The sequence below is a fragment of the Nerophis ophidion genome, linkage group LG19 (assembly GCF_033978795.1).
Source record: "Nerophis ophidion isolate RoL-2023_Sa linkage group LG19, RoL_Noph_v1.0, whole genome shotgun sequence".
Lineage (NCBI taxonomy): Eukaryota > Metazoa > Chordata > Actinopteri > Syngnathiformes > Syngnathidae > Nerophis > Nerophis ophidion.
The window spans coordinates 47,521,083-47,544,489 of NC_084629.1; the positions used below are offsets into that span (position 1 = coordinate 47,521,083).

The window sequence follows — 23,407 nt, forward strand, 5'->3', positions numbered from 1 at the left end:
GGACAGCCAGTACTTCATCCATGGTCATCGGACCGGACCCCCTCCACAAGGGAGGGGGGGACATAGGAGAAAGAAAAGAAGCGGCAGATCAACTGGTCTAAAAAGGAGGTCTATTTAAAGGCTAGAGTATACAGATGAGTTTTAAGATGAAACTTAAATGCTTCTACTGAGGTAGCATCTCGAACTGTTACCGGGAGGGCATTCCAGAGTACTGGAGCCCGAACGGAAAACGCTCTATAGCCCGCAGACTTTTTTTGAGCTCTAGGAATCACTAATAAGCCGGAGTCTTTTGAACGCAGATTTCTTGCCGGGACATATGGTACAATACAATCGGCAAGATAGGCTGGAGCTAGACCGTGTAGTATTTTATACGTAAGTAGTAAAACCTTAAAGTCACATCTTAAGTGCACAGGAAGCCAGTGCAGGTGAGCCAGTATAGGTATATATGTATGTATATATGTATATAAAGGTATATACAGTATATATGTATGTATATATGTATATAAAGGTATATACAGTATAGGTATATATGTATGTATATATGTATATAAAGGTATATACAGTACAGGTATATATGTATGTATATATGTATATAAAGGTATATACAGTATAGGTATATATGTATGTATATATGTATATAAAGGTATATACAGTACAGGCGTAATATGATCAAACTTTCTTGTTCTTGTCAAAAGTCTAGCAGCCGCATTTTGTACCAACTGTAATCTTTTAATGCTAGACATGGGGAGACCCCAAAATAATACGTTACAGTAATCGAGACGAGACGTAACAAACGCATGGATAATGATCTCGGCGTCTTTAGTGGACAAAATGGAGCGAATTTTAGCGATATTACGGAGATGAAAGAAGGCCGTTTTAGTAACGCTTTTAATGTGTGACTCAAAGGAGAGAGTTGGGTCGAAGATAATACCCAGATTTTTTACAGAGTCACCTTGTTTTATTATTTGGTTGTCAAATGTTAAAGTTGTATTATTAAATAGAGGTCGGTGTCTAGCAGGACCGATAATCAGCATTTCCGTTTTTTTGGCATTAAGTTGCAAAAAGTTAGCGGACATCCATTGTTTAATGTCATGAAGACACGCCTCCAGCTGACTACAATCCGGCGTGTTGGTCAGCTTTAGGGGCATGTAGAGTTGGGTGTCATCAGCATAACAGTGAAAGCTAACACCGTATTTGCGTATGATGTCACCTAGCGGCAGCATGTAGATGCTGAAGAGTACAGGGCCAAGGGCCGAACCCTGGGGAACTCCACACGTTACTAAAACACTAGCAACACAATAGAAAGATCAGGGATTTCCCAGAATTATCCTAGTAAATGTGTCTAAAAACGTCTGAATCCGTCCCAATGCAATTGCGTTTTTTTTTGTACTTGTTTTTTTTTTCTAGTCCGTCGCTATCAATATCCTCAAACACGAATCTTTCATCCTCGCTCAAATTAATGGGGAAATTGTCTTTTTCTCGGTCCGAATAGCTCTGTTTGTTGGAGGCTCCCATTATAAACAATGTGAGGATGTGAGGAGCCATCAACATGTGACGTCATCGTCTGCGACTTCCGGTACAGGCAGGGCTTTTCTGTTAGCACCGAAAGTTGCGAACTTTATCGTGGATGTTCTCTACTATATCCTTTCAGCAAAAATATGGCAATATGGGGAAATGATGAAGTATGACACATAGAATGGACCTGCTATCCCCGTTTGAATAAGAACATCTCATTTCAGTAGGCCTTTAACATTAGGAGAGCCTCTAGACATGAAAGAACACCCTTTAATCCAATATAGAAGCAGTGGCCACAGTGGCGTAGCTCACTTGGTAGAGTAGCGGTGCCAGCAACTAGAGGGTTCCAGGTTTGATTCCTGCTTCCGCCATCCTAGTCACTGCCGTTGTGTCCTTGGGCAAGACACTTTACCCACCTGCTCCCAGTGCCACCCACACTGCTTTAAATGTAACTTAGATATTGGGTTTCACTGTGTAAAAGTGCCCAGAGTCACAAGAGAAAAGCGCTATATAAATATAATTCACTTCACTTCACTTCTACAGAATAGTGCGCTCTGATTGGTTTGGCCTCTTGTATTGGTCAATACAACTTTAATGGTATATTTAGCCATTTTATGCTTGAAAAAACTTAATTTAGGACAAAATAGTGAAGAATATGCTTTAAAAAAGATTTTAAAAATGTGTGATGTGATGGGAATTTGACTACAGTTGTAACATCCATCTTCTTCGGCTTATCCGAAGTCGAGTCGCGGGGGCAGCAGCCCAAGCAGGGAAGCTCAGACTTCCCTCTCCCCAGCCATTTGGTCCAGCGCTTTTCCGGGGTATCCCGAGGCGTTCCCAGGCTAGCCGGGAGACATAGTCTTTTCCAACGTGTCCCGGGTCTTCCCTGTAGCCTCCTACCAAACCACCTCATCTGGCTCCTCTCCATGTGGCGGATTAGAAGTTTTACTCTGAGCTCCTCCCGGATGACAGAGCTTCTCACCCTATCTTTAAGGGAGAGACTTGGAAACTCATTTGGGCCGCTTGTACCCGTGATCTTGTCCTTTCGGTCATGACCCAAAGCTCATGACCATAGGTGAGGATGGGAACGTAGATCGACCGGTAAATTGAGAGCTTTGGCTTCTGGCTCAGCTCCTTCTTCACCACAACAGATCGGTACAACGTCCGCATTACTGAAGACGCCGCACCGATCCACCTGTCGATCTCACGATCCACTCTTCCCTCACTCGTGAACAAGACTCCTAGGTACTTGAACTCCTCCACTTGGGGCAAGATCTCCTATCCAATCCGGATATGGCACTCCACGCTTTTCCGGGCGGGAATCATAGACTCGGACTTGAAGGTGCTGATTCTCATCCCAGTCACTTCATACTCGACTGCGAACCGATCCATGTGCAAAATATTTTATATACTCTAAATTGTCCCATAAAATGTAAAAAAAAAAAAGAAAAATGTTGCAAGAACAACTCAACAAAGAATATTTCCGTTTAACATAAATGGATGGATGGATAGACAGACAGATAGATACCGTATTTCCTTGAATTGCCGCCGTGTAGTTAATTAATTTAAAACCTCTTCTCACTCCGGCATTTACCAAAGGCATGCAGTAAATTTAGGCCTGCGCTTAAAAATTTGAGTGTGATGTAAGGATACCATCATGAAAAGCACATTTAATAAAAAAAAACGTTATTATGGTCTTACCTTTACTTATAAATGAAGTCCATGCGCAGCTCCTTCTGATCAAAAGCATTGATAACTTGTTTATAGAAGTCTTCCTTATCTTTCTTCGGTTTTAAAAGTCTCTCTGTCTCGATGGAGATCTTCCTTTATTACCTCCTGCTTCGATTGAAAGTCCAGTTTAGAAAACTGTTTTATTTTAGATATGTAATCCTCCATGTTAAAAGTGCAAGCGAGAGGAAAAAATAAAGGATCGCTGCTCACTCTTGCTGCTTGTTGTCACTTCTTCTGCAGCCGAGTAGTCGCAAGAAGGATCACTAGCGCCCTCTACCACCAGGAGGCGGGAGTCATTTAATGACTCATATTTGACACACGCAGCTACGGTATATTAATAAAACATAGCTGCTTACTGTTCTTTTTAGCATATTCAATAGCTTGGACCTTAAATCCTACTGAATAGCTCTTAATCTTCTTCCCTTTATGCGATTTCAAATGATTGAAATCAGCCTCCTCCATTTTGAAAATGATGACAGGTGAAGTGTCACTCGTGACGTGACGAGTTTGACCCGGTGGAAATTCTAAGCATATGCTAATTATTTGCGAAACGAGGTTTGACCTGGCGGAAATTCTAGACATGCGCTAATAAAAATAATATTTTGCGAAACGAGTTTGACCCGGCGTTAATCCTGAGCCAGCGGTAATGCTAAGCATGCGCTAATTATTTTGCGAAACGAGTTTGACCCGGCAGTAATTCTAGGCAGGTGCATACTTTATATCCGGCGGCCATTCAAGGAAATACGGTAGTACTTTATTAATTCTTTCAGGAGAGTTCCCTCAGGAAAATTAAAAACGGTCAGAATGTAAATAATAAATAGATACATTTGAAATATGTTTAACTGTATTGTAGGTAATTTTCCCTCACATTTTGCAACATTTTTCTTAGGAGTCAAAACAATACGCTAAACTCAGTTTATAGATGACACTCTCATAGGTTTTTGTTGAGAACAAGGAGAGGCAAGGCAACACAATCCCTGATCTTCCTCACAGTGTTATGTCTCCATCCAACATTACTTAACAACAGAAGTGGTTGGGTGCATCATACCAGTAAGCAGACTTTCATTTGCAGATGTACACAGAAATGATGCATAAATAAGCGATTCGGCGAGTGACGAGATATGGAGCAGGGTTGAATAATCATTTGTGATCTAATGAGCAACTGCAGTTTTGTGCAAGATATTTCCTCGGGAAATAAAGGGGACATCACAATGGTAGGTGCTCACTTTCTCCGAGGCTTATACTCACTGAAGTGCCTGAATTGTGATGTTCGTTATCACGGCCAAAGCCGCATGCTTCTTCTCTGTGAATTATTGATTTGAAAAATAGCTCAAGTGACACAGCTGTCATTATTTTCCAGGTTCTGTCTTACCACGCCACTTGCTCCAAGACTGAAGTTGACAAATTCAAGGTAAATGCTTTTTACTACAGTATAATTATCCACTGTGAAGTAAGGCTGAGCGATATATCGTGGGTTTGTCTCTGTGCGATATAGAAAATGACTATATGGTGATATTCGAGTATAGGTTCTCACGCAGTTGTTTTTAGCTGCGGGCATTACACTACAGGCTCTTCCCACTCCTTCTTGTGTCTCCTTCTCACTGACAGCAAGCAGAGGTTGAAGTGGGCGGGGTTGGGGGGGTGTCTATTGTAGCGCCTTGGGAAAGTTAGTGCTGCAAGAGCTTCTGGGTATTTGTCCTGTTGTGTTACAGAGCGGATGTTCTCCCCAAATGTGTTTGTCCTTCTTGTTTGGTGTGGCTTCACAGTGTGGCGCATATTTGTAACAGTGTTAAAGTTGTTTCTACGGCCACCCTCAATGTGACCTGTATGGCTGTTGACCAAGTATGCCGTGCATTCACTTGTGTGTGTGAAAAGCCGTAGATATTATGTGACTGGGCCGGGCATACAAAGGCAGTGCCTTTAAGGTTTATTGGCGCTCCGTACTTCTCCCTGCATCCGTATGGGTACCACTCCGTACAGCGGCGTTTTAAAAAGTCATACATTTTACATTTTGAAACTGATACCAATAATCTCCGATATTACATTTTAAATAATTTATCAGCCGATTAATATTGTCAGTCCATCCGTACAGCGGCGTTTTAAAAAGTCATACATTTTGAAACTGATACCAATAATCTCCGATATTACATTTTAAAGCATTTATCAGCCGATTAATATTGGCAGTCCATCCGTACAGCGGCGTTTTAGAAAGTCATACATTTTGAAACTGATACCAATAATCTCCGATATTACATTTAAAGCATTTATCAGCCGATTAATATCGGCAGTCCAATATTATCGGACATCTCTAATCACAACACTGCAGCGCATCTCAGTGTGCTTCAAGTAGGTTCCTTTGTCTTGATTGTGCTTTAATATAGCCAAAACACATGTACCCACAAAAGGTGGTACATATATTTGTGTGCTGCATATCAACATGATGAAACGCCACAGGTCGGACCATTTAATTGAAGACTTTATTGTCAATTCAAGACATAAGGTCGAATCGATGCTATAAGTGTTGAGGAAAATGAGTGTCTCCATAGTAACAGCCTGTAAAATGGACGAGCAGCACCATTTTTACACTCATTATCAATTATGCACGCAGTCTTACTATATCACTCGCTACATGCACGATAATAGTCCGTACAATTTTATAGTTTGCACACACGATTTAGCATGTGTTATTTGAGATCTTAGTAGATCAGGCCGGTAGTTTTTCATTAGCATTCATTAATTATGTAAATGGAATAAAAAATTAAACATTTTCTTATGGCTAGTGTAATTGTTTGACAATTTCACATTGGATTCAACACATTTTCCGAACTAACCAGAAGTTAAAATTTAAGTAAAAAAAAAACATAAAAAGAAGTGTTGTAATGGTGATGCTGCCTTTCAATCGATTACCAAACATTTTTTAAGAATCGCCGTTCATTTGAATTTATTTTTTTGTTTTTTTGACACCCCTACTGTACATAGTGTCAGAGTTAGTTGGTGACTAACTCCAAGATGCAGAGAAGGAGGCAGGCATTGAGTAAGGAGAACATGATTTAATAAAACACTAAGACATAACCCAACAAAAGGGTAAAAACAAAAAGCGCGCACGAGGCGGATAACAAACTAAAAGTTCCAATGATTGTCACACACACACACACACACACACACACACACACACACACACACACACTAGGTGTGGCAAAATTATTCTCTGCATTTGACCCATCACCCTTGATAACCCCCTGGGGGGTGAGGGGAGCAGTGGGCAGCAGTGGTGCAGCGCCCGGGAATAATTTATGGTGATTTAACCACCAATTCCAACCCTTGATGCTGAGTGCCAAGCGGGGAGGTAATGGGTCCCATTTTTTCATAGTCTTTGGTATGACTCGGCCGGGGTTTGAACTCCTAACCTACCGATCTCAGGGCGGACACTCTAACCACTAGGCCACTGAGTAGGAGAGCTAGCATGGAAGCTAAAAAAACAAAAGGAGCTTAGCATGGAAGCTAGCAAAAACAAAAGGGCCTAGCGTGCAAGCTAGCGGGTAGCGAGCAGGAAAACAGAAGTCGTACTTATACTGTACTAATATGAAAACAAACTGGAAGCAGGGAACAAAAAACAGTAAGCTACAAACAGCTACCGAAATATAGCTTACCGCGACGCTGAAAAGACACGACACGACACGACACGACAGGAACGACAATACAGAAGAGACAATAATCCAGCCCAGACTGGAGGACAAAACAGGTCTAAATAGGAGCGGGCTGATTGACACCATGTGTGGCCAGGTGCCAATCAGCCGCAGCTGAGGGGACACAGCAGTCAGGGAGACAAACAGGAAACTGAACCAAAATAAGAGTGCTGACAGGAACTAAAGACAGGAAACTCTACACACACAGACGAAAAACTAAAACACAAACAAACTGTCAGTGGCAAGCCTGACACATGGCTTTATTTTGGTCACAGTATATATATATATATATATATATATATATCTATATATATATATATATATATATATATATATATATATATATATATATATATATATATATATGTATGTATATATATATATATATATATATATATATATATATATATATATGTATATATAGATATATATATATAGATATATATATATATATATATATAAAAACTACAATGCAGTAACTCTATACAGTGTAGAAAATATAAATTGACTCAAATACAATTTAGGACTGTTTATAACTAAAGATTTTTGGGTGTATGACATTATAACTGATGTATTATTATGATATTACCGAATTTTTCGGAGTATGAGTCGCACCTGCCGAAAATGCATAATAAAGAAGGAAAAAAACACCACATATAAGTTGCACTGGAGTATAAGTCGCATTTTTTAGGGGAAATGTATTTGATAAAATCCAACACCAAGAATAGACATTTGAAAGGCAATTTAAAATAAATAAAGAATAGTGAACAACAGGCTGAATAAGTGTAGGTTATATGAGGCATAAATAAGCAACTGCTATGTTAACCTAACATATTATGGTAAGAGTCATTCAAATAACTATAACATATAGAACATGCTATACCTTTACCAAACTATCTGTCACTCATAATCCATAAATCCCATGAAATCTTATACGTCTAGTCTCTTACGTGAATGAGATAAATAATATTATTTAATATTTTACGGTAATGTGTTAATAATTTCACACATAAGTCGCTCCTGAGTATAAATCACCCCCCCGGCCAAACTATGAAAAAAACTGCAACTTATAGTCCGAAAAATACGGTAATTATTACTATTATTGAAGTCACCTAGTTTATATTGACAACTTAAAGTTAAAGTACCAATGATTGTCACACACACACTAGGTGTGGCAAAATTATTCTCTGCATTTGACCCATCACCCTTGATCACCCCCCGGGAGGTGAGGGGAGCAGTGAGCAGCAACAGAGGCCGCGCCCGGGGATCATTTTGGGTGATTTAACCCCCATTTCCAACCCTTGATGCTGAGTGCCAAGCAGGAAGGTAATGGCTCCCATTTTTATAGTCTTTGGTATGACTCGGCCGGGGTTTGAACTCACAACCTACCCATCTCAGGGCGAACACTCTAACCACTGAGTAGGTTAACTTGTATTTGAAGCTGCTTTTTAAATGAATGGTTGCTCTATGTAGGATATCGCAGTATATCGCCATATCACAATAGTGAATTGTGAATTATATTTATATAGCACTTTTCTCAAGTGACTCAAAGCGCTTTACATAGTGACACCCAATATCTAAGTTACATTTAAAGCAGTGTGGGTGGCACTGGGAGCAGGTGGGTAAAGTGTCTTGCCCAAGGACACAACGGCAGTAAATAGGATGGCACAAGCGGGAATCGAACCTGCAACCCTCAAATTGCTGGCACGGCCACTCTACCAACCGAGCTATGCCGCCCCAATACTGCAATACTGCATCTAGTTTGTTGTGTGACCGTTTAGCCGCACAATTACCAAGATTGTATAAAGCTGGGTTGGTAGAGCAGCCGTGCCAGCAACTTGAGGGTTGCAGGTTCGATCCCTGCTTCCGCCATATTAGTCACTGCTGTTGTGTCCTTGGGCAAGACACTTTACCCACCTGCTCCCAGTGCCACCCACACTGGTTTAAATGTAAAAATTAGTTATTGGGTTTCATTATGTAAAGCGCTTTGAGTCACTAGAGAAAAAGCGCTATATAAATATAATTCACTTCACTATAATTCACAAACCGGAGCAAACTTTTAGCTGATTTTTTTGTAAAAAAAAACAAATCTGATGAAAAGTGGTGGTATATGAAAACTGCGATTCCATGGTACTAGTATACAGCGCTTGTACATGTTTAACAATGAAGGGGACTTTTTAATTAACATAATGTAGATTCATTATCAATCAATCAATCAATCAATGATTATTTATATAGCCCTAAATCACTAGTGTCTCAAAGGGCTGCACAAACCACCACGACATCCTCGGTAGGCCCACATAAGGGCAAGGATAACTCACACCCAGTGGGACGTCGGTGACAATGATGACTATGAGAAACCTTGGAGAGGACCACATATGTGGGCAACCCCCCTCTAGGGGACCGAAAGCAATGGATGTTGAGCGAGTCTAACATGATACTGTGAAAGTTCAATCCATAGTGGATCCAACACAGCCGCGAGAGTACAGTCCAAAGCGGATCCAACACAGCAGCGAGAGTCCCGTCCACAGTGGAGCAAACAGGAAACCATCCCAAGCGGAGGCGGATCAGCAGCGTAGAGATGTCCCCAACCGATACACAGGCGAGCGGTCCATCCTGGGTCCCGACTCTGAACAACCAGTACTTCATCCATGGCCATCGGACCGGACCCCCTCCACAAGGGAGGGGGGGACGGAGGAGAAAAAGAAAAGAAGGGGCAGATCAACTGGTCTAAAAAGGAGGTTTATTTAAAGGCTAGAGTATACAAATGAGTTTTAAGGTGAGACTTAAATGCTTCTACTGAGGTAGCATCTCAAACTGTTACCGGGAGGGCATTCCAGAGTACTGGAGCCCGAACGGAAAACGCTCTATAGCACGCAGACTTTTTTTGGGCTTTGGGTATCACTAAGAAGCCAGAGTCCTTTGAACGAAGATTTCTTGCCGGGACATATGGTACAATACAATCGGCAAGATAGGATGGAGCTAGACCGTGTAGTATTTTATACGTAAGTAGTAAAACCTTAAAGTCCTTAAACCAAGAAGCCAGTTCAAGTGAGCCAGTATAGGTATATGTATATATATATATATATATATATATAATATGTATATAAAGGTATATACAGTATAGGTGTAATATGATCAAACTTTCTTATTCTTGTCCAAAGTCTAGCACACGCATTTTGTACCAACTGTAATCTTTTAATGCTAGACATGGGGAGACCCCAAAATATTACATTACAGTAATCGAGGCGAGACGTAACAAACGCATGGATAATGATCTCAGCGTCGCTAGTAGACAAAATGGAGCAAATTTTAGCGATATTACGGAGATGAAAGAAGGCCGTTTTAGTAACGCTTTTAATGTGTGCCTCAAAGGAGAGAGTTGGGTCGAAGATAATACCCAGATTCTTTACCGAGCCGCCTTGTTTAATTGTTTGGTTGTCAAATGTTAAAGTTGTATTATTAAATAGAGGTCGGTGTCTAGCAGGACCGATAATCAGCATTTCCGTTTTTTTGGCGTTGAGTTGCAAAAAGTTAGCGGACATCCATTGTTTAATTTCATGAAGACACGCCTCCAGCTGACTACAATCCGGCGTGTTGGTCAGCTTTAGGGGCATGTAGAGTTGGGTGTCATCAGCATAACAGTGAAAGCTAACACCGTATTTGCGTATGATGTCACCTAGCGGCAGCATGTAGATGCTGAAGAGTGCAGGGCCAAGGACCGAACCCTGGGGAACTCCACACGTTACCTTAACATAGTCCGAGGTCACATTGTTATGGGAGACACACTGCATCCTATCAGTAAGATAAGAGTTAAACCAAGACAGGGCTAAGTCGGACATACCAATTCGTGTTTTGATACGCTCTAATAAAATATTATGATCGACGGTATCGAAAGCAGCGCTAAGATGGAGAAGCAGCAACATAGATGACGCATCAGAATCCATCGCAATAGATCATTAGTCATTTTTGCGAGGACTGTCTCTGTTTGCCATGAATTGATTAACGTGGACCCCGACTTAAACAAGTTGAAAAACTTATTGGGGTGTTACCATTTAGTGGTCAGTTGTACGGAATATGTACTGTACTGTGCAATCTACTAATAAAAGTATCAATCAATCAATCAATCCGTAGAGTGATTTGCCCTGAAACTGGTGTTTCAGGGCAAATCATTGTTTGTATACAATAATTTGTATACAAACATAATCATTGTTTGTACCCCAAAATTGTTTGTACCCTTTTAAAAGTGTTAAATTACCATTAGATGACAATCTCTCATTAACTTTGTTAAAAAGCAGACTTTTATTTCCTACTTTCAGTCTTAGCATACAATTATAGATTCCCAACATAGAATATTGAACATTTTCTCAAAAATGTTGTTTGACTCCAAAAACAGACATCGATGGAACCGAGCTCTCACTGCATTCTTTGTAAAAAAAAAAAAAATAATAATAATAATAATTCAAACTGAAAAGACATTTTATAAACGACATACATTTTCCCACCTTTCCAAGCGAAGACATTTCCCCTGTGACCATTACGGCAGAATAGGAACCTTGCTTTTTCATGCTGTGACTGTGTGATCCCTTCAGCGCTGTGCTCTGCATAAAACCCCCCACACCCCGCGTCCTTCTTTCATAACTGCTCTACATATGGATCCTTATTAAGTGCGCTTGACTGCAAGTGCCAGTGGTGTCGGTAAACAAACCTGGCTGCCATTTGCTAGAACCGCAGGCTGCGAATTAGGACAGAGGTCGTGGGCGACACACCTGAATGGCGAGCATTGCTGAGGGAATTTTACCAGCCTCATTTGAATAGAATACAAACCCCGTTTCCATATGAGTTGGGAAATTGTGTTAGATGTAAATATAAACAGAATACAATGATTTGCAAATCCTTTTCAAGCCATATTCAGTTGAATATGCTACAAAGACAACATATTTGATGCTCAAACTCATAAACATTTTTTTTTTGCAAATAATCATTAACTTTAAAATTTGATGCCAGCAACACCTGACAAAGAAGTTGGGAAAGGTGGCAATAAATACTGATAAAGTTAAGGAATGCTCATCAAACACTTATTTGGAACATCCCACAGGTGTGCAGGCTAATTGGGAACAGGTGGGTGCCATGATTGGCTATAAAAACAGCTTCCCAAAAAATGCTCAGTCTTTCACAAGAAAGGATGGGGCGAGGTACACCCCTTTGTCCACAACTGCGTGAGCAAATAGTCAAACAGTTTAAGAACAACATTTTATTAAAGTACAATTGCAAGAAATTTAAGGATTTCAACATCTACAGTCCATAATATCATCAAAAGGTTCAGAGAATCTGGAGAAATCACTCCACGTAAGCGGCATGGCCGGAAACCAACATTGAATGACCGTGACCTTCCATCCCTCAGACGGCACTGTATCAAAAACCGACATCAATCTCTAAAGGATATCACCACATGGGCTCAGGAACACTTCAGAAAGCCACTGTCACTAAATACAGTTGGTCGCTACATCTGTAAGTGCAAGTTTAAAGGCCTACTATGCAAAGTGAAAGACATTTATCAACAACATCCAGAAAGGCCCCCGGCTTCTCTGGGCCCGAGATCATCTAAGATGGACTGATGCAAAGTGGAAAAGTGTTCTGTGATCTGACGAGATAAATAGATAAAAATACATAAATATACCAAGCTCACATGCACAGTCATTCTTGTCTTGTGTTCAGCGACACAACAGATTTAGTGTTCCTAAATCTGTTTGTCCGGCATTTTATTGTCCTGTATCTCCTGCCTGAGGGCATAAGTTCTAAACGTTTATGTCCGGGGTGAGATGGGTCCCGTATGATGTTTTGGGCCTTTTTGAGGCACCTGGCACTGTACAGTTCATCTAGGGAGGGCAGAGAGTATGGTATGCCGTCATGCAGCTGGCAGTATCTATCGAGCAGCGATAGAAGGACACAAACAGTTTTTGTGACAGGTGGTTCTTTTTGAGGAGTCTCAGAGAGTAATGTCTCTGCTGTGCCTTTTTGATGGTCACTGAGGTGTTCGCACTCCACAACAGGTCTCGATCTGGATCCCCAGGAACCTGGAGTTAAAGACCCTTTGCACATAGTCCCCATTGATGTACAGTGGTTGGATGTTTATTGTTTTTTTTCTTCCGGAATTCCATGATCAGCTCCGTCGTCTTGGTGGTGTTAAGGACCAGTTTGTTGTCCCTGCACCACCCAGTCAGCCGCTCCACTTCACTTCTTTGTACCTCAGTCATAACAAAAATTAGATTAGATTAGTTTATTTACATGCATTATTTACGTGCGCTGCCCATCCACATGCTGCCGCTAGGTGACATCATACGCAAATACGGTGTTAGCTTTCACTGTTATGCTGATGACACCCAACTCTACATGCCCCTAAAGCTGACCAACACGCCGGATTGTAGTCAGCTGGAGGCGTGTCTTAATGAAATTAAACAATGGATGTCCACTAACTTTTTGCAACTCAACGCCAAAAAAACGGAAATGCTGATTATCGGTCCTGCTAGACACCGACCTCTATTTAATAATACAACTCTAACATTTGACAACCAAACAATTAAACAAGGCGACACGGTAAAGAATCTGGGTATTATCTTCGACCCAACTCTCTCCTTTGAGGCACACATTAAAAGCGTTACTAAAACGGCCTTCTTTTATCTCCGTAATATCGCTAAAATTTGCTCCATTCTCTCCACTAAAGACGCTGAGATCATTATCCATGCGTTTGTTACGTCTCGTCTCGATTACTGTAACGTATTATTTTGGGGTCTCCCCATGTCTAGCATTAAAAGATTACAGTTGGTACAAAATGCGGCTGCTAGACTTTTGACAAGAACAAGAAAGTTTGATCACATTACGCCTGTACTGTATATACCTTTATATACATATATACATACATATATACCTATACTGTATATACCTTTATATACATATATACATTTATATACATATATACATACGTATATACCTATACTGTATATACCTTTATATACATATATACTTACATATATACCTATACTGTATATACCTTTATATACATATATACATACATATATACCTATACTGTATATACCTTTATATACATATATACATACATATATACCTATACTATATATACCTTTATATACATATATACATACATATATACCTATACTGGCTCACCTGCACTGGCTTCCTGTGCACTTAAGATGTGACTTTAAGGTTTTACTACTTACGTATAAAATACTACACGGTCTAGCTCCATCCTATCTTGCCGATTGTATTGTACCATATGTCCTGGCAAGAAATCTGCGTTCAAAGGACTCCGGCTTATTAGTGATTCCCAAAGCCCAAAAAAAGTCTGCGGGCTATAGAGCGTTTTCTATTCGGGCTCCAGTACTCTGGAATGCCCTCCCGGTAACAGTTCGAGATGCTACCTCAGTAGAAGCATTTAAGTCTCATCTTAAAACTCATTTGTATACTCTAGCCTTTAAATAGACCCCCTTTTTAGACCAGTTGATCTGCCGTTTCTTTTCTTTTTCTACTCTAGCCTTTAAATAGACTCCCTTTTTAGACCAGTTGATCTGCCGTTTCTTTTCTTTTTCTCCTATGTCCCACTCTCCCTTGTGGAGGGGGTCCGGTCCGATCCGGTAGCCATGTACTCCTTGCCTGTGTATCGGCTGGGGACATCTCTGCGCTGCTGATCTGCCTCCGCTTGGGATGGTTTCCTGCCGGCTCCGCTGTGAACGGGACTTTCGCTGCTGTGTTGGATCCGCTTTGAACTGGACTCTCGCGACTGTGTTGGTTCCATTATGGATCGAACTTTCACAGTATCATGTTAGACCCGCTCGACATCCATTGCTTTCCTCCTCTCCAAGGTTCTCATAGTCATCATTGTCACCGACGTCCCACTGGGTGTGAGTTTTCCTTGCCCTTATGTGGGCCTACCGAGGATGTCGTAGTGGTTTGTGCAGCCCTTTGAGACACTAGTGATTTAGGGCTATATAAGTAAACATTGATTAATTGATTGATTGATTATTTCAAAGGGTTTTTTTCATTGATATATTGAGACTTTTATTGGTAGATTGCACAGTACAGTACATATTCTGTACAATTGACCACTAAATGGCAACACTGGAATGAGTTTGGGGACCCCTGATCTAAATAGTCAACAGAGCTAGGACAGCCTATTGTGCTCATTAGACAACAATTCACAATGGCTCTACTTAATATGGATCATGTATGTGAAATGTTTTTGCTTGACTAATGAGGCCACATTTTTCTTCCAATCAGCCGTGAAATTAAACAGTAAAATCTTGTTTTTCAAACGCCCTCATTAAATTGAGCCCTCTCCGAGTCTCCTTCCCCTGACCTCGCCATTTTCCTAAATTCATTCTCAACACATTTCCTCTTTCCCTCCTGGTGTTCCTTCCTGTCTGCAGGCCGCCAACATCCCCCTGGTGTGCGAGCTGGGTATTGACATGCTCTCCTTTGATGATTTCTCCCTGGATGTTGACGCCATGATAACCGCGGCTCTGAGGATGTTTATGGAGCTGGGAATGGTCCCCAAATTTAAGATTGACTATGAGGTGAGGACTCTCTTCATTACAAACCCCAAAAGCAGTGAAGTTGGCACGTTGTGTAAATCTTAAATAAAAACTGAATACAATGATTTCCAAATCCCCTACAAATGAATAGTCTGCAAAGACAAGATACTTAACGTTTGAACTGGAAAACTTTATTTTTTTGCAAATATTGGCTCATTTGGAATTTGATGCCTGCAACATGTTTCAAATAAGCTGGCACAAGTGGCAAAAAAACACAGAGGAAGTTGAGGAACGCTCATCAAACACTTATTTGGAACATCCCACAGTTGAACAAGCTAATTGGGAACAGGTGGGTGTCATGATTGGGTATAGAAGCAGTTTCCATGAAATGATCAGTCATTCGCAAACAAAGATGGGGCCAGGTGCACCACTTTGTGAACAAATGCGTGCGCAAATTGTCGAACAGTTTAAGAACCACATTTCTCGATGAGCTATTGCAAGGAATTTAGGGATTTCACCATCTAACGTCTGTAATATCATCGAAAGGGTCAGACAATCTGGAAAAATCACTGCACCTAATGTTGAATGCCCGTGACCTTGCATGGAAAAACGACATCGTTGTGTGAAGGATATCACCACATGCGCTCCGGAGCACTTCATAAAACCACAGTCAGTAACTACAGTTTGTCGCTACATCTGTAAGTGCAAGTTAAAACTCTACTATGCAAAGCGAAAGCCCTTTATCAACAACACCCAGAAATACCGCCGGCTTCGCTGGGCCTAAGCTCATCTAAGATGGACAGATACAAAGTGTAAAAGTGTTCTGTGGTCTGACGAGTCCACATTTCCAATTGATTTTGGAAACTTTGGCCGTCGTGTTCTCCGGAACAGAGAGGAAAATAACCATCTGGACTGTTATAGGCGCAAAGTTGAAAAGCCAGCATCTGTGATGGAATGGGGGTGCATTAGTGCCCAAGGCATGGGTAACTTACACATCTGTGAAAGGTACATACAGGTTTTGGAACAACATATGTTGCCATCCAAGCAATGGTGTTATGGACGCCCCTGCTTATTTCAACAAGACAATGCCAAGCCACGTGTTACAACAGCGTGGCTTCATAGTAGAAGTGTGCGGGTACTAGACTAGCCTGCCTGTAGTCCAGACCTGTCTCCTGTTAAAAATGTGTGGCGCAACATGAAGAGTAAAATACCACAACGGACCCCCGGACTATTGAACAATTTAAGCTGTACATCAAGCAAGAATGGGAAAGAATTCCACCCAAAAAACCTTCAAATATGTGTCTCCTCAGTACCCAAAGGTTTACTGAGTGTTGTTAAAAGGAAAGGCCATGTAACACAGTGGTAAGAATGCCCCTTTGCCAACTTTTTTGCATTATGTTACTGCTATTAAATTCTAAGTTAATGATTATTTGCAACAACAAAATAAGATTCTCAAATCAAACATTAATCATCTTGTCTTTGCAGTCTATTTAATTGAATATAAGTTGAAAAGGATTTGCAAATCATTGTATTCTGTTTTTATTTACGAATTACACCACAGGCCAACTTCATCAGTTTTGGGTTTTGTATGATATTTGCTTTAAAAATGTTCACAACACTAAAGTCTCCACTTATGCTCATCCGATCCTTTACTCTGCGCCGCCCTCCAGACGCTGTGCAGATGGCTGTTGACTGTCAGGAAAAACTACCGGATGGTTCTGTACCACAACTGGAGACACGCCTTTAACGTGTGCCAGTGTATGTTTGCCATGCTCACGGTAAGCACACACTGTTGCCAATGTTGATTACAGGAATGTACTTGCATGGTGGCATGAGGACCTGAAAATCATGGGTTTGAAATAACATTATAAGGACCTGAAAATCATGGGTATAAATAGCACTAATATAACGGGCATAGCACCATATTTTGAGCCCCGTACATTCGCTTTCTCACAGGGAACTTCTAACCCCATTCCTTTATCCTCCATACACACCCTTTTAGCACATGGACATGCACTAAAATATTGCATGGATTTAGTGAAACCATATTTTTAAATGGCTTGCAAATCTAAAATAGATTGTGTTTACATATCTAAATTATAGGGTAGGGAACCATACGGCGCCTCAGGAAGGGGAAGCAGTGCACTATCAACACCGTGTATGGTGCGGATGGTGTTCTGCTGACTTCGACTGCGGATGTTGTGGATCGGTGGAGGGAATACTTCGAAGACCTCCTCAATCCCACCAACACGTCTTTCTTTGAGGAAGCGGTGCCTGGGGAATCTGTAGTGGACTCTCCTATTTCTGGGGCTGAGGTCGCTGAGGTAGTTAAAAAGCTCCTCGGCGGCAAGGCCCCGGGGGTGGATGAGATCCGCCCGGAGTTCCTTAAGGCTCTGGATGCTGTGGGGCTGTCTTGGTTGACAAGACTCTGCAGCATCGCGTGGACATCGGGGGCGGTACCTCTGGATTGGCAGACCGGGGTGGTGGTCCCTCTCTTTAAGAAGGGGGACCGGAGGGTGTGTTCCAACTATCGTGGATCACACTCCTCAGCCTTCCCGGTAAGGTTTATTCAGGTGTACTGGAGAGGAGGCTTCGCCGGATAGTCGAACCTCGGATTCAGGAGGAACAGTGTGGTTTTCGTCCTGGTCGTGGAACTGTGGACCAGCTCTATACTCTCGGCAGGGTTCTTGAGGGTGCATGGGAGTTTGCCCAACCAGTCTACATGTGCTTTGTGGACTTGGAGAACGCATTGGACCGTGTCCCTCGGGAAGTCCTGTGGGGAGTGCTCAGAGAGTATGGGGTATCGGACTGTCTGATTGTGGCGGTCCACTCCCTGTATGATCAGTGTCAGAGCTTGGTCCGCATTGCTGGCAGTAAGTCGGACACGTTTCCAGTGAAGGTTGGACTCCGCCAAGGCTGCCCTTTGTCACCGATTCTGTTCATAACTTTTATGGACAGAATATCTAGGCGCAGTCAAGGCGTTGAGGGGTTCCGGTTTGGTGGCCACGGGATTAGGTCTCTGCTTTTTGCAGATGATGTAGTCCTGATGGCTTCATCTGGCCGGGATCTTCAGCTCTCACTGGATCGGTTCGCAGCCGAGTGTGAAGCGACCGGAATGAGAATCAGCACCTCCAAGTCCGAGTCCATGGTTCTCGCCCGGAAAAGGGTGGAGTGCCATCTCCGGGTTGGGGAGGAGACCCTGCCCCAAGTGGAGGAGTTCAAGTACCTAGGAGTCTTGTTCACGAGTGAGGGAAGAGTGGATGGTGAGATCGACAGGCGGATCGGTGCGGCGTCTTCAGTAATGCGGACGTTGTATCGATCCGTTGTGGTGAAGAAGGAGCTGAGCCGGAAGGCAAAGCTCTCAATTTACCGGTCGATCTACGTTCCCATCCTCACCTATGGTCATGAGCTTTGCGTCATGACCGAAAGGATAAGATCACGGGTACAAGCGGCCGAAATGAGTTTCCTCCGCCGGGTGGCGGGGCTCTCCCTTAGAGATAGGGTGAGAAGCTCTGCCATCCGGGTTGAGCTCAACGTAAAGCCGCTGCTCCTCCACATCGAGAGGAGCCAGATGAGGTGGTTCGGGCATCTGGTCAGGATGCCACCCGAACGCCTCCCTAGGGATGTGTTTAGGGCACGTCCAGCTGGTAGGAGGCCACGGGGAAGACCCAGGACACGTTGGGAAGACTATGTCTCCCGGCTGGCCTGGGAACGCCTCGGAATCCCCCGGGAAGAGCTAGACGAAGTGGCTGGAGATAGGGAAGTCTGGGCTTCCCTGCTTAGGCTGCTGCCCCCGCGACCCGACCTCGGATAAGCGGAAGATGATGGATGGATGGATGGATGGATAGTCCATAGTGGATCAACGTAATAGGGAGAGTCCAGTCCATAGTGGATCTAACATAATAGTGTGAGAGTCCGGTCCATAGTGGATCTAACATAATAGTGAGAGTCCAGTCCATAGTGGATCTAACATAATAGTGTGAGAGTCCAGTCCATAGTGGATCTAACATAATAGTGTGAGAGTCCAGTCCATAGTGGATCTAACATAATACTGTGAGAGTCCAGTCCATAGTGGATCTAACATAATAGTGTGAGAGTCCAGTCCATAGTGGATCTAACATAATAGTGTGAGAGTCCAGTCCATAGTGGATCTAACATAATAGTGTGAGAGTCCAGTCCATAGTGGATCCAACATAATAGTGAGAGTCCAGTCCATAGTGGATCTAACATAATAGTGTGAGAGTCCAGTCCATAGTGGATCTAACATAATAGTGTGAGAGTCCAGTCCATAGTGGATCTAACATAATAGTGAGAGTCCAGTCCATAGTGGGGCCAGCAGAAGACCATCCCGAGCGGAGACGGGGCAGACCGGATGCAATGGACGACGAGTGGATCTAACATAATATTGTGAAAGTCTAGTCCATAGTGGATCTAACGTAATAGGGAGAGTCCAGTCCATAGTGGATCTAACGTAATAGGGAGAGTCCAGTCCATAGTGGATCTAACATAATAGTGTAAGAGTCCAGTCCATAGTGGATCTAACGTAATAGGGAGAGTCCAGTCCATAGTGGATCTAACATAATAGTGTCTTTAATATTACCCATGTAACACTCTAAGGGCTATAGGGCTGACTGCAGCCTAGCGAGTATTCTACCCCTCGCCACGTCGCACTTCAAAGTTTGCGGCTCATAAAGATGACTATCTGAGTGTTATTTCATGTGCAGAGGCATGTTTTATTGTTTAATGTACAAACCCCGTTTCATATGAGTTGGGAAATTGAATGAATTAATGAATGAATGGTTTATTTTGAGCCATGCCAACAAAACAAGAGAATGACATAAAATACAAAAGAAATATATAGATACATTATTTTTACACCTACATTGAAAACATTACATGTGACTAATCTTTTGTAGATGTCAAGATTGGCTCAAAAAAATTGAGGCATTAAAAGCCACAAAATGCAAAGGGGTCCATCAGACCCACAAACGCTGGCTGAGTAACAACAATATGACCGTTGCACGGAAAATTTCTCTGCCAGTTTCTGCATCCCACAGGGATTCTTCTTTTGTGTTTTTGCACCTGCAGTTCCCATGCAAGGTTGCAACATTGTTTGTCAACACTGTCTGCTCTCATTTTCTCGCACATTTGACCCTCTGATGTTCTGTGTACCTACACTCTGCCCTCCTCGTGTGTGTGTGTGTGTGTGTGTGTGTGTGTGTGTGTGTGTGTGTGTGTGTGTGTGTGTGTGTGTGTGTGTGTGTGTGTGTGTGTGTGCGCGTGCGTGCGTGTTACACAGAACATCAATTTCCACACTTCTATCCAGTGGACCAAGACATCTTATAGTAATAGAAATGTGTAGGGGGGTGTATGGTGTGTGGTCATTAAATATGTATTTTGATATATGTTCTTCACAGAAAATGAGCCAAAATAAGTTAGTCTCTGTTTGAAAAATTAATTAATTGTATCATTTTTATCTTATTAAAAAATGAAAACGGGTCCCAGAGACTCAAACAGCAAAACCTGAGGGTTTACTGTATTACTTTTGGCACCCAGATAGGCTTGTACGGTATACCACTATTAGTATAGTACCTCGATGCTAATGAATCATATTCCGTACTATACCGTCTCTAAAAAGTACCTCCTTTTTTTAAACGAACATGGCGGCGCATCGTCGTCACGTCATGACATTGCCGGTTTTGTGGTCAGAGGAGCATCCTCGGCAGCGAACAATCACTGAGTACTTACAAGCAGACACAGTGTGTGGACAGAAAAGGGAGAATGGAAGCATTCTAAAGATAAAGGTGAAGTTATAACACTGAGGTGCATTAAGACATGGCTAGCTAGCTTGCAGCTAACGTCCAGCCGCAGTCTGCAGTGTTTTAGGTGTTTCTAAATCACTAATCCTCGCCTCCATTGGGATAAATAAAGTACATTTCTTACAAGTAGCATTATCACTGCAGGACAAGGAATAGCTAAACATGCTGCACTTTGCACCGTAGCTAACCGGCATCACAATGTAAACAAACGCCATGGGTGGATCTACACCTAACATCCACTGTAATGATACCAAGTACAGAGTGTATCTAGTATTATATTTTTTTAGCATCACAAACTATTTTTTCAAATTTTTTTGAACGTTTATAAACTGAGAAAATACGTCCCTGGACACATGAGGACTTTAAATATGACCCTTGTATGATCTGTAACTACACGGTACCTAAATTTGTGGTATCATCCAAAACTGATGTAAAGTATCGAACAGAAGAATAAGTGATTATTACATTTTAGCAGAAGTGTAGATAGAAGCATATATTAACAGTAAATGGTCAAGTAGATTAATAATTCATTTTCTACCAGTTGTCCTTAATAATGTTGACAACATAATAGGTGTATAAATGACACAATATGTTACTTCATACATCAGCAGACTAATTAGGAGCCTTTGTTAGTTTACTTTACTAATAAAAGACAAGTTGTCTTGTATGTTCACTATTTTATTTAAGGACAAACTTGCAATAAGAAAAATACCGTATTTCCTTAAATTGCCGCCGTGTAGTTAATTAATTTAAAACCTCTTCTCACTCTGGCATTTACCAAAGGCATGCGGTAAATTTAGGCCTGCGCTTATAAATTTGAGTGTGATGTAAGGATACCATCATGAAAAGCGCATTTAATTAAAAAAATGTTATTATGGTCTTACTTTTACTTATAAATGAAGTCCATGTGCAGCTCCTTCTGATCAAAAGCATCGATATTTTGTTTATAGAAGTCTTCCTTATCTTTCTTCAGTTTTAAAAGTCTCTCTGTCTCGATGGAGATCTTCCTTTTTTACCTCCTGCTTCGATTGAAAGTCCAGTTTGAAAACTGTTTTATTTTACATATGTAATCCTCCATGTTAAAAGTGCAAGCGAGAGGAAAAAATAAAGGATCGCTGCTCACTCTTGCTGCTTGTTGTCACTTCTTCTGCAGCCGAGTAGTCGCAAGAAGGATCACTAGCGCCCTCTACCACCAGGAGGCGGGAGTCATTTGATGACATATATTTGACACACGCAGCTACGGTATATTAATAAAACATCGCTGCTTACTGTTCTTTTTAGCATATTCAATAGCTTGGACCTTAAATCCTACTGAATAGTTTTAAATCTTCTTCCCTTTATGCGATTTCAAATGATTGAAATCAGCCTCCTCCATTTTGAAAATGATGACAGGTTAATTGTCACTCGTGACGTGACAAGTTTGACCCGGCGGAAATTCTAAACATTCGCTAATAAAAATATATTTTGCAAAACGAGTTTGACCCGGCAGTAATTCTAGGCAGGTGCATACTATAAACCCAGCGGCATTTCAAGGAAATACGGTATGTTCAATGTACCTCCAGATTTTTTGTTAAAATAAAGCCAATAATGCCAATAAAGAAGTGAATTAACCCGCATCAAGTGTTTATGCTCTGAGTAGATGGCTCACTCCGTGATCAGGAAGCCCACAATTTTTACATGTCTATGTCATTGTTTTATCTAGAATATTTTTTTCATCAAGATTTAAGATTTCGCAGTTTATTCGGTGGTCTTTGAACACACCACAGCTTTGTGCTATAAGATGTTCATGCATAACTTTCTGTGACACTTCCACACATGGAATGCACCATTTTGCTTTTTTGCACTAGGGGTGTAGGTAGTCTGTCTTAATTTGATTAAATCTGCCTTTATAATAATGTTATTTCACCAGCGCATTTAATTTTGTACAAAATGAGACTCAATCATCATGAGAACAGGAGGAGAATTTTTAGTGTTGGATGTTAATGGAAGAAAATGTATTTATTTCAGCATCGATCATCGTTGGAACTCAGCTGGTCATTTGATTCATAAATAGTAATAGTCCATGAATATGTTATGTACTGGATTTCATAACCCAGCTGTGAAATCA

At 41.6% G+C, this 23,407-nt stretch overlaps 1 protein-coding gene across 12 annotated transcripts in view; it reads left to right on the forward strand.

Annotated features, from left to right (window-relative positions):
- pde11a (phosphodiesterase 11a) overlaps positions 1 to 23,407 on the forward strand; it is a 154,103-nt gene that overhangs the window by 80,401 nt on the left and 50,295 nt on the right. For all 12 annotated transcript variants that reach the window (XM_061880172.1, XM_061880173.1, XM_061880174.1 and 9 more), the window contains 3 exons: positions 4,607 to 4,657; positions 15,377 to 15,523; positions 17,152 to 17,259. In XM_061880172.1, the coding sequence (XP_061736156.1) occupies positions 4,607 to 4,657; positions 15,377 to 15,523; positions 17,152 to 17,259 (306 nt within the window). The remainder of the gene's footprint in view (positions 1 to 4,606; positions 4,658 to 15,376; positions 15,524 to 17,151; positions 17,260 to 23,407) is intronic.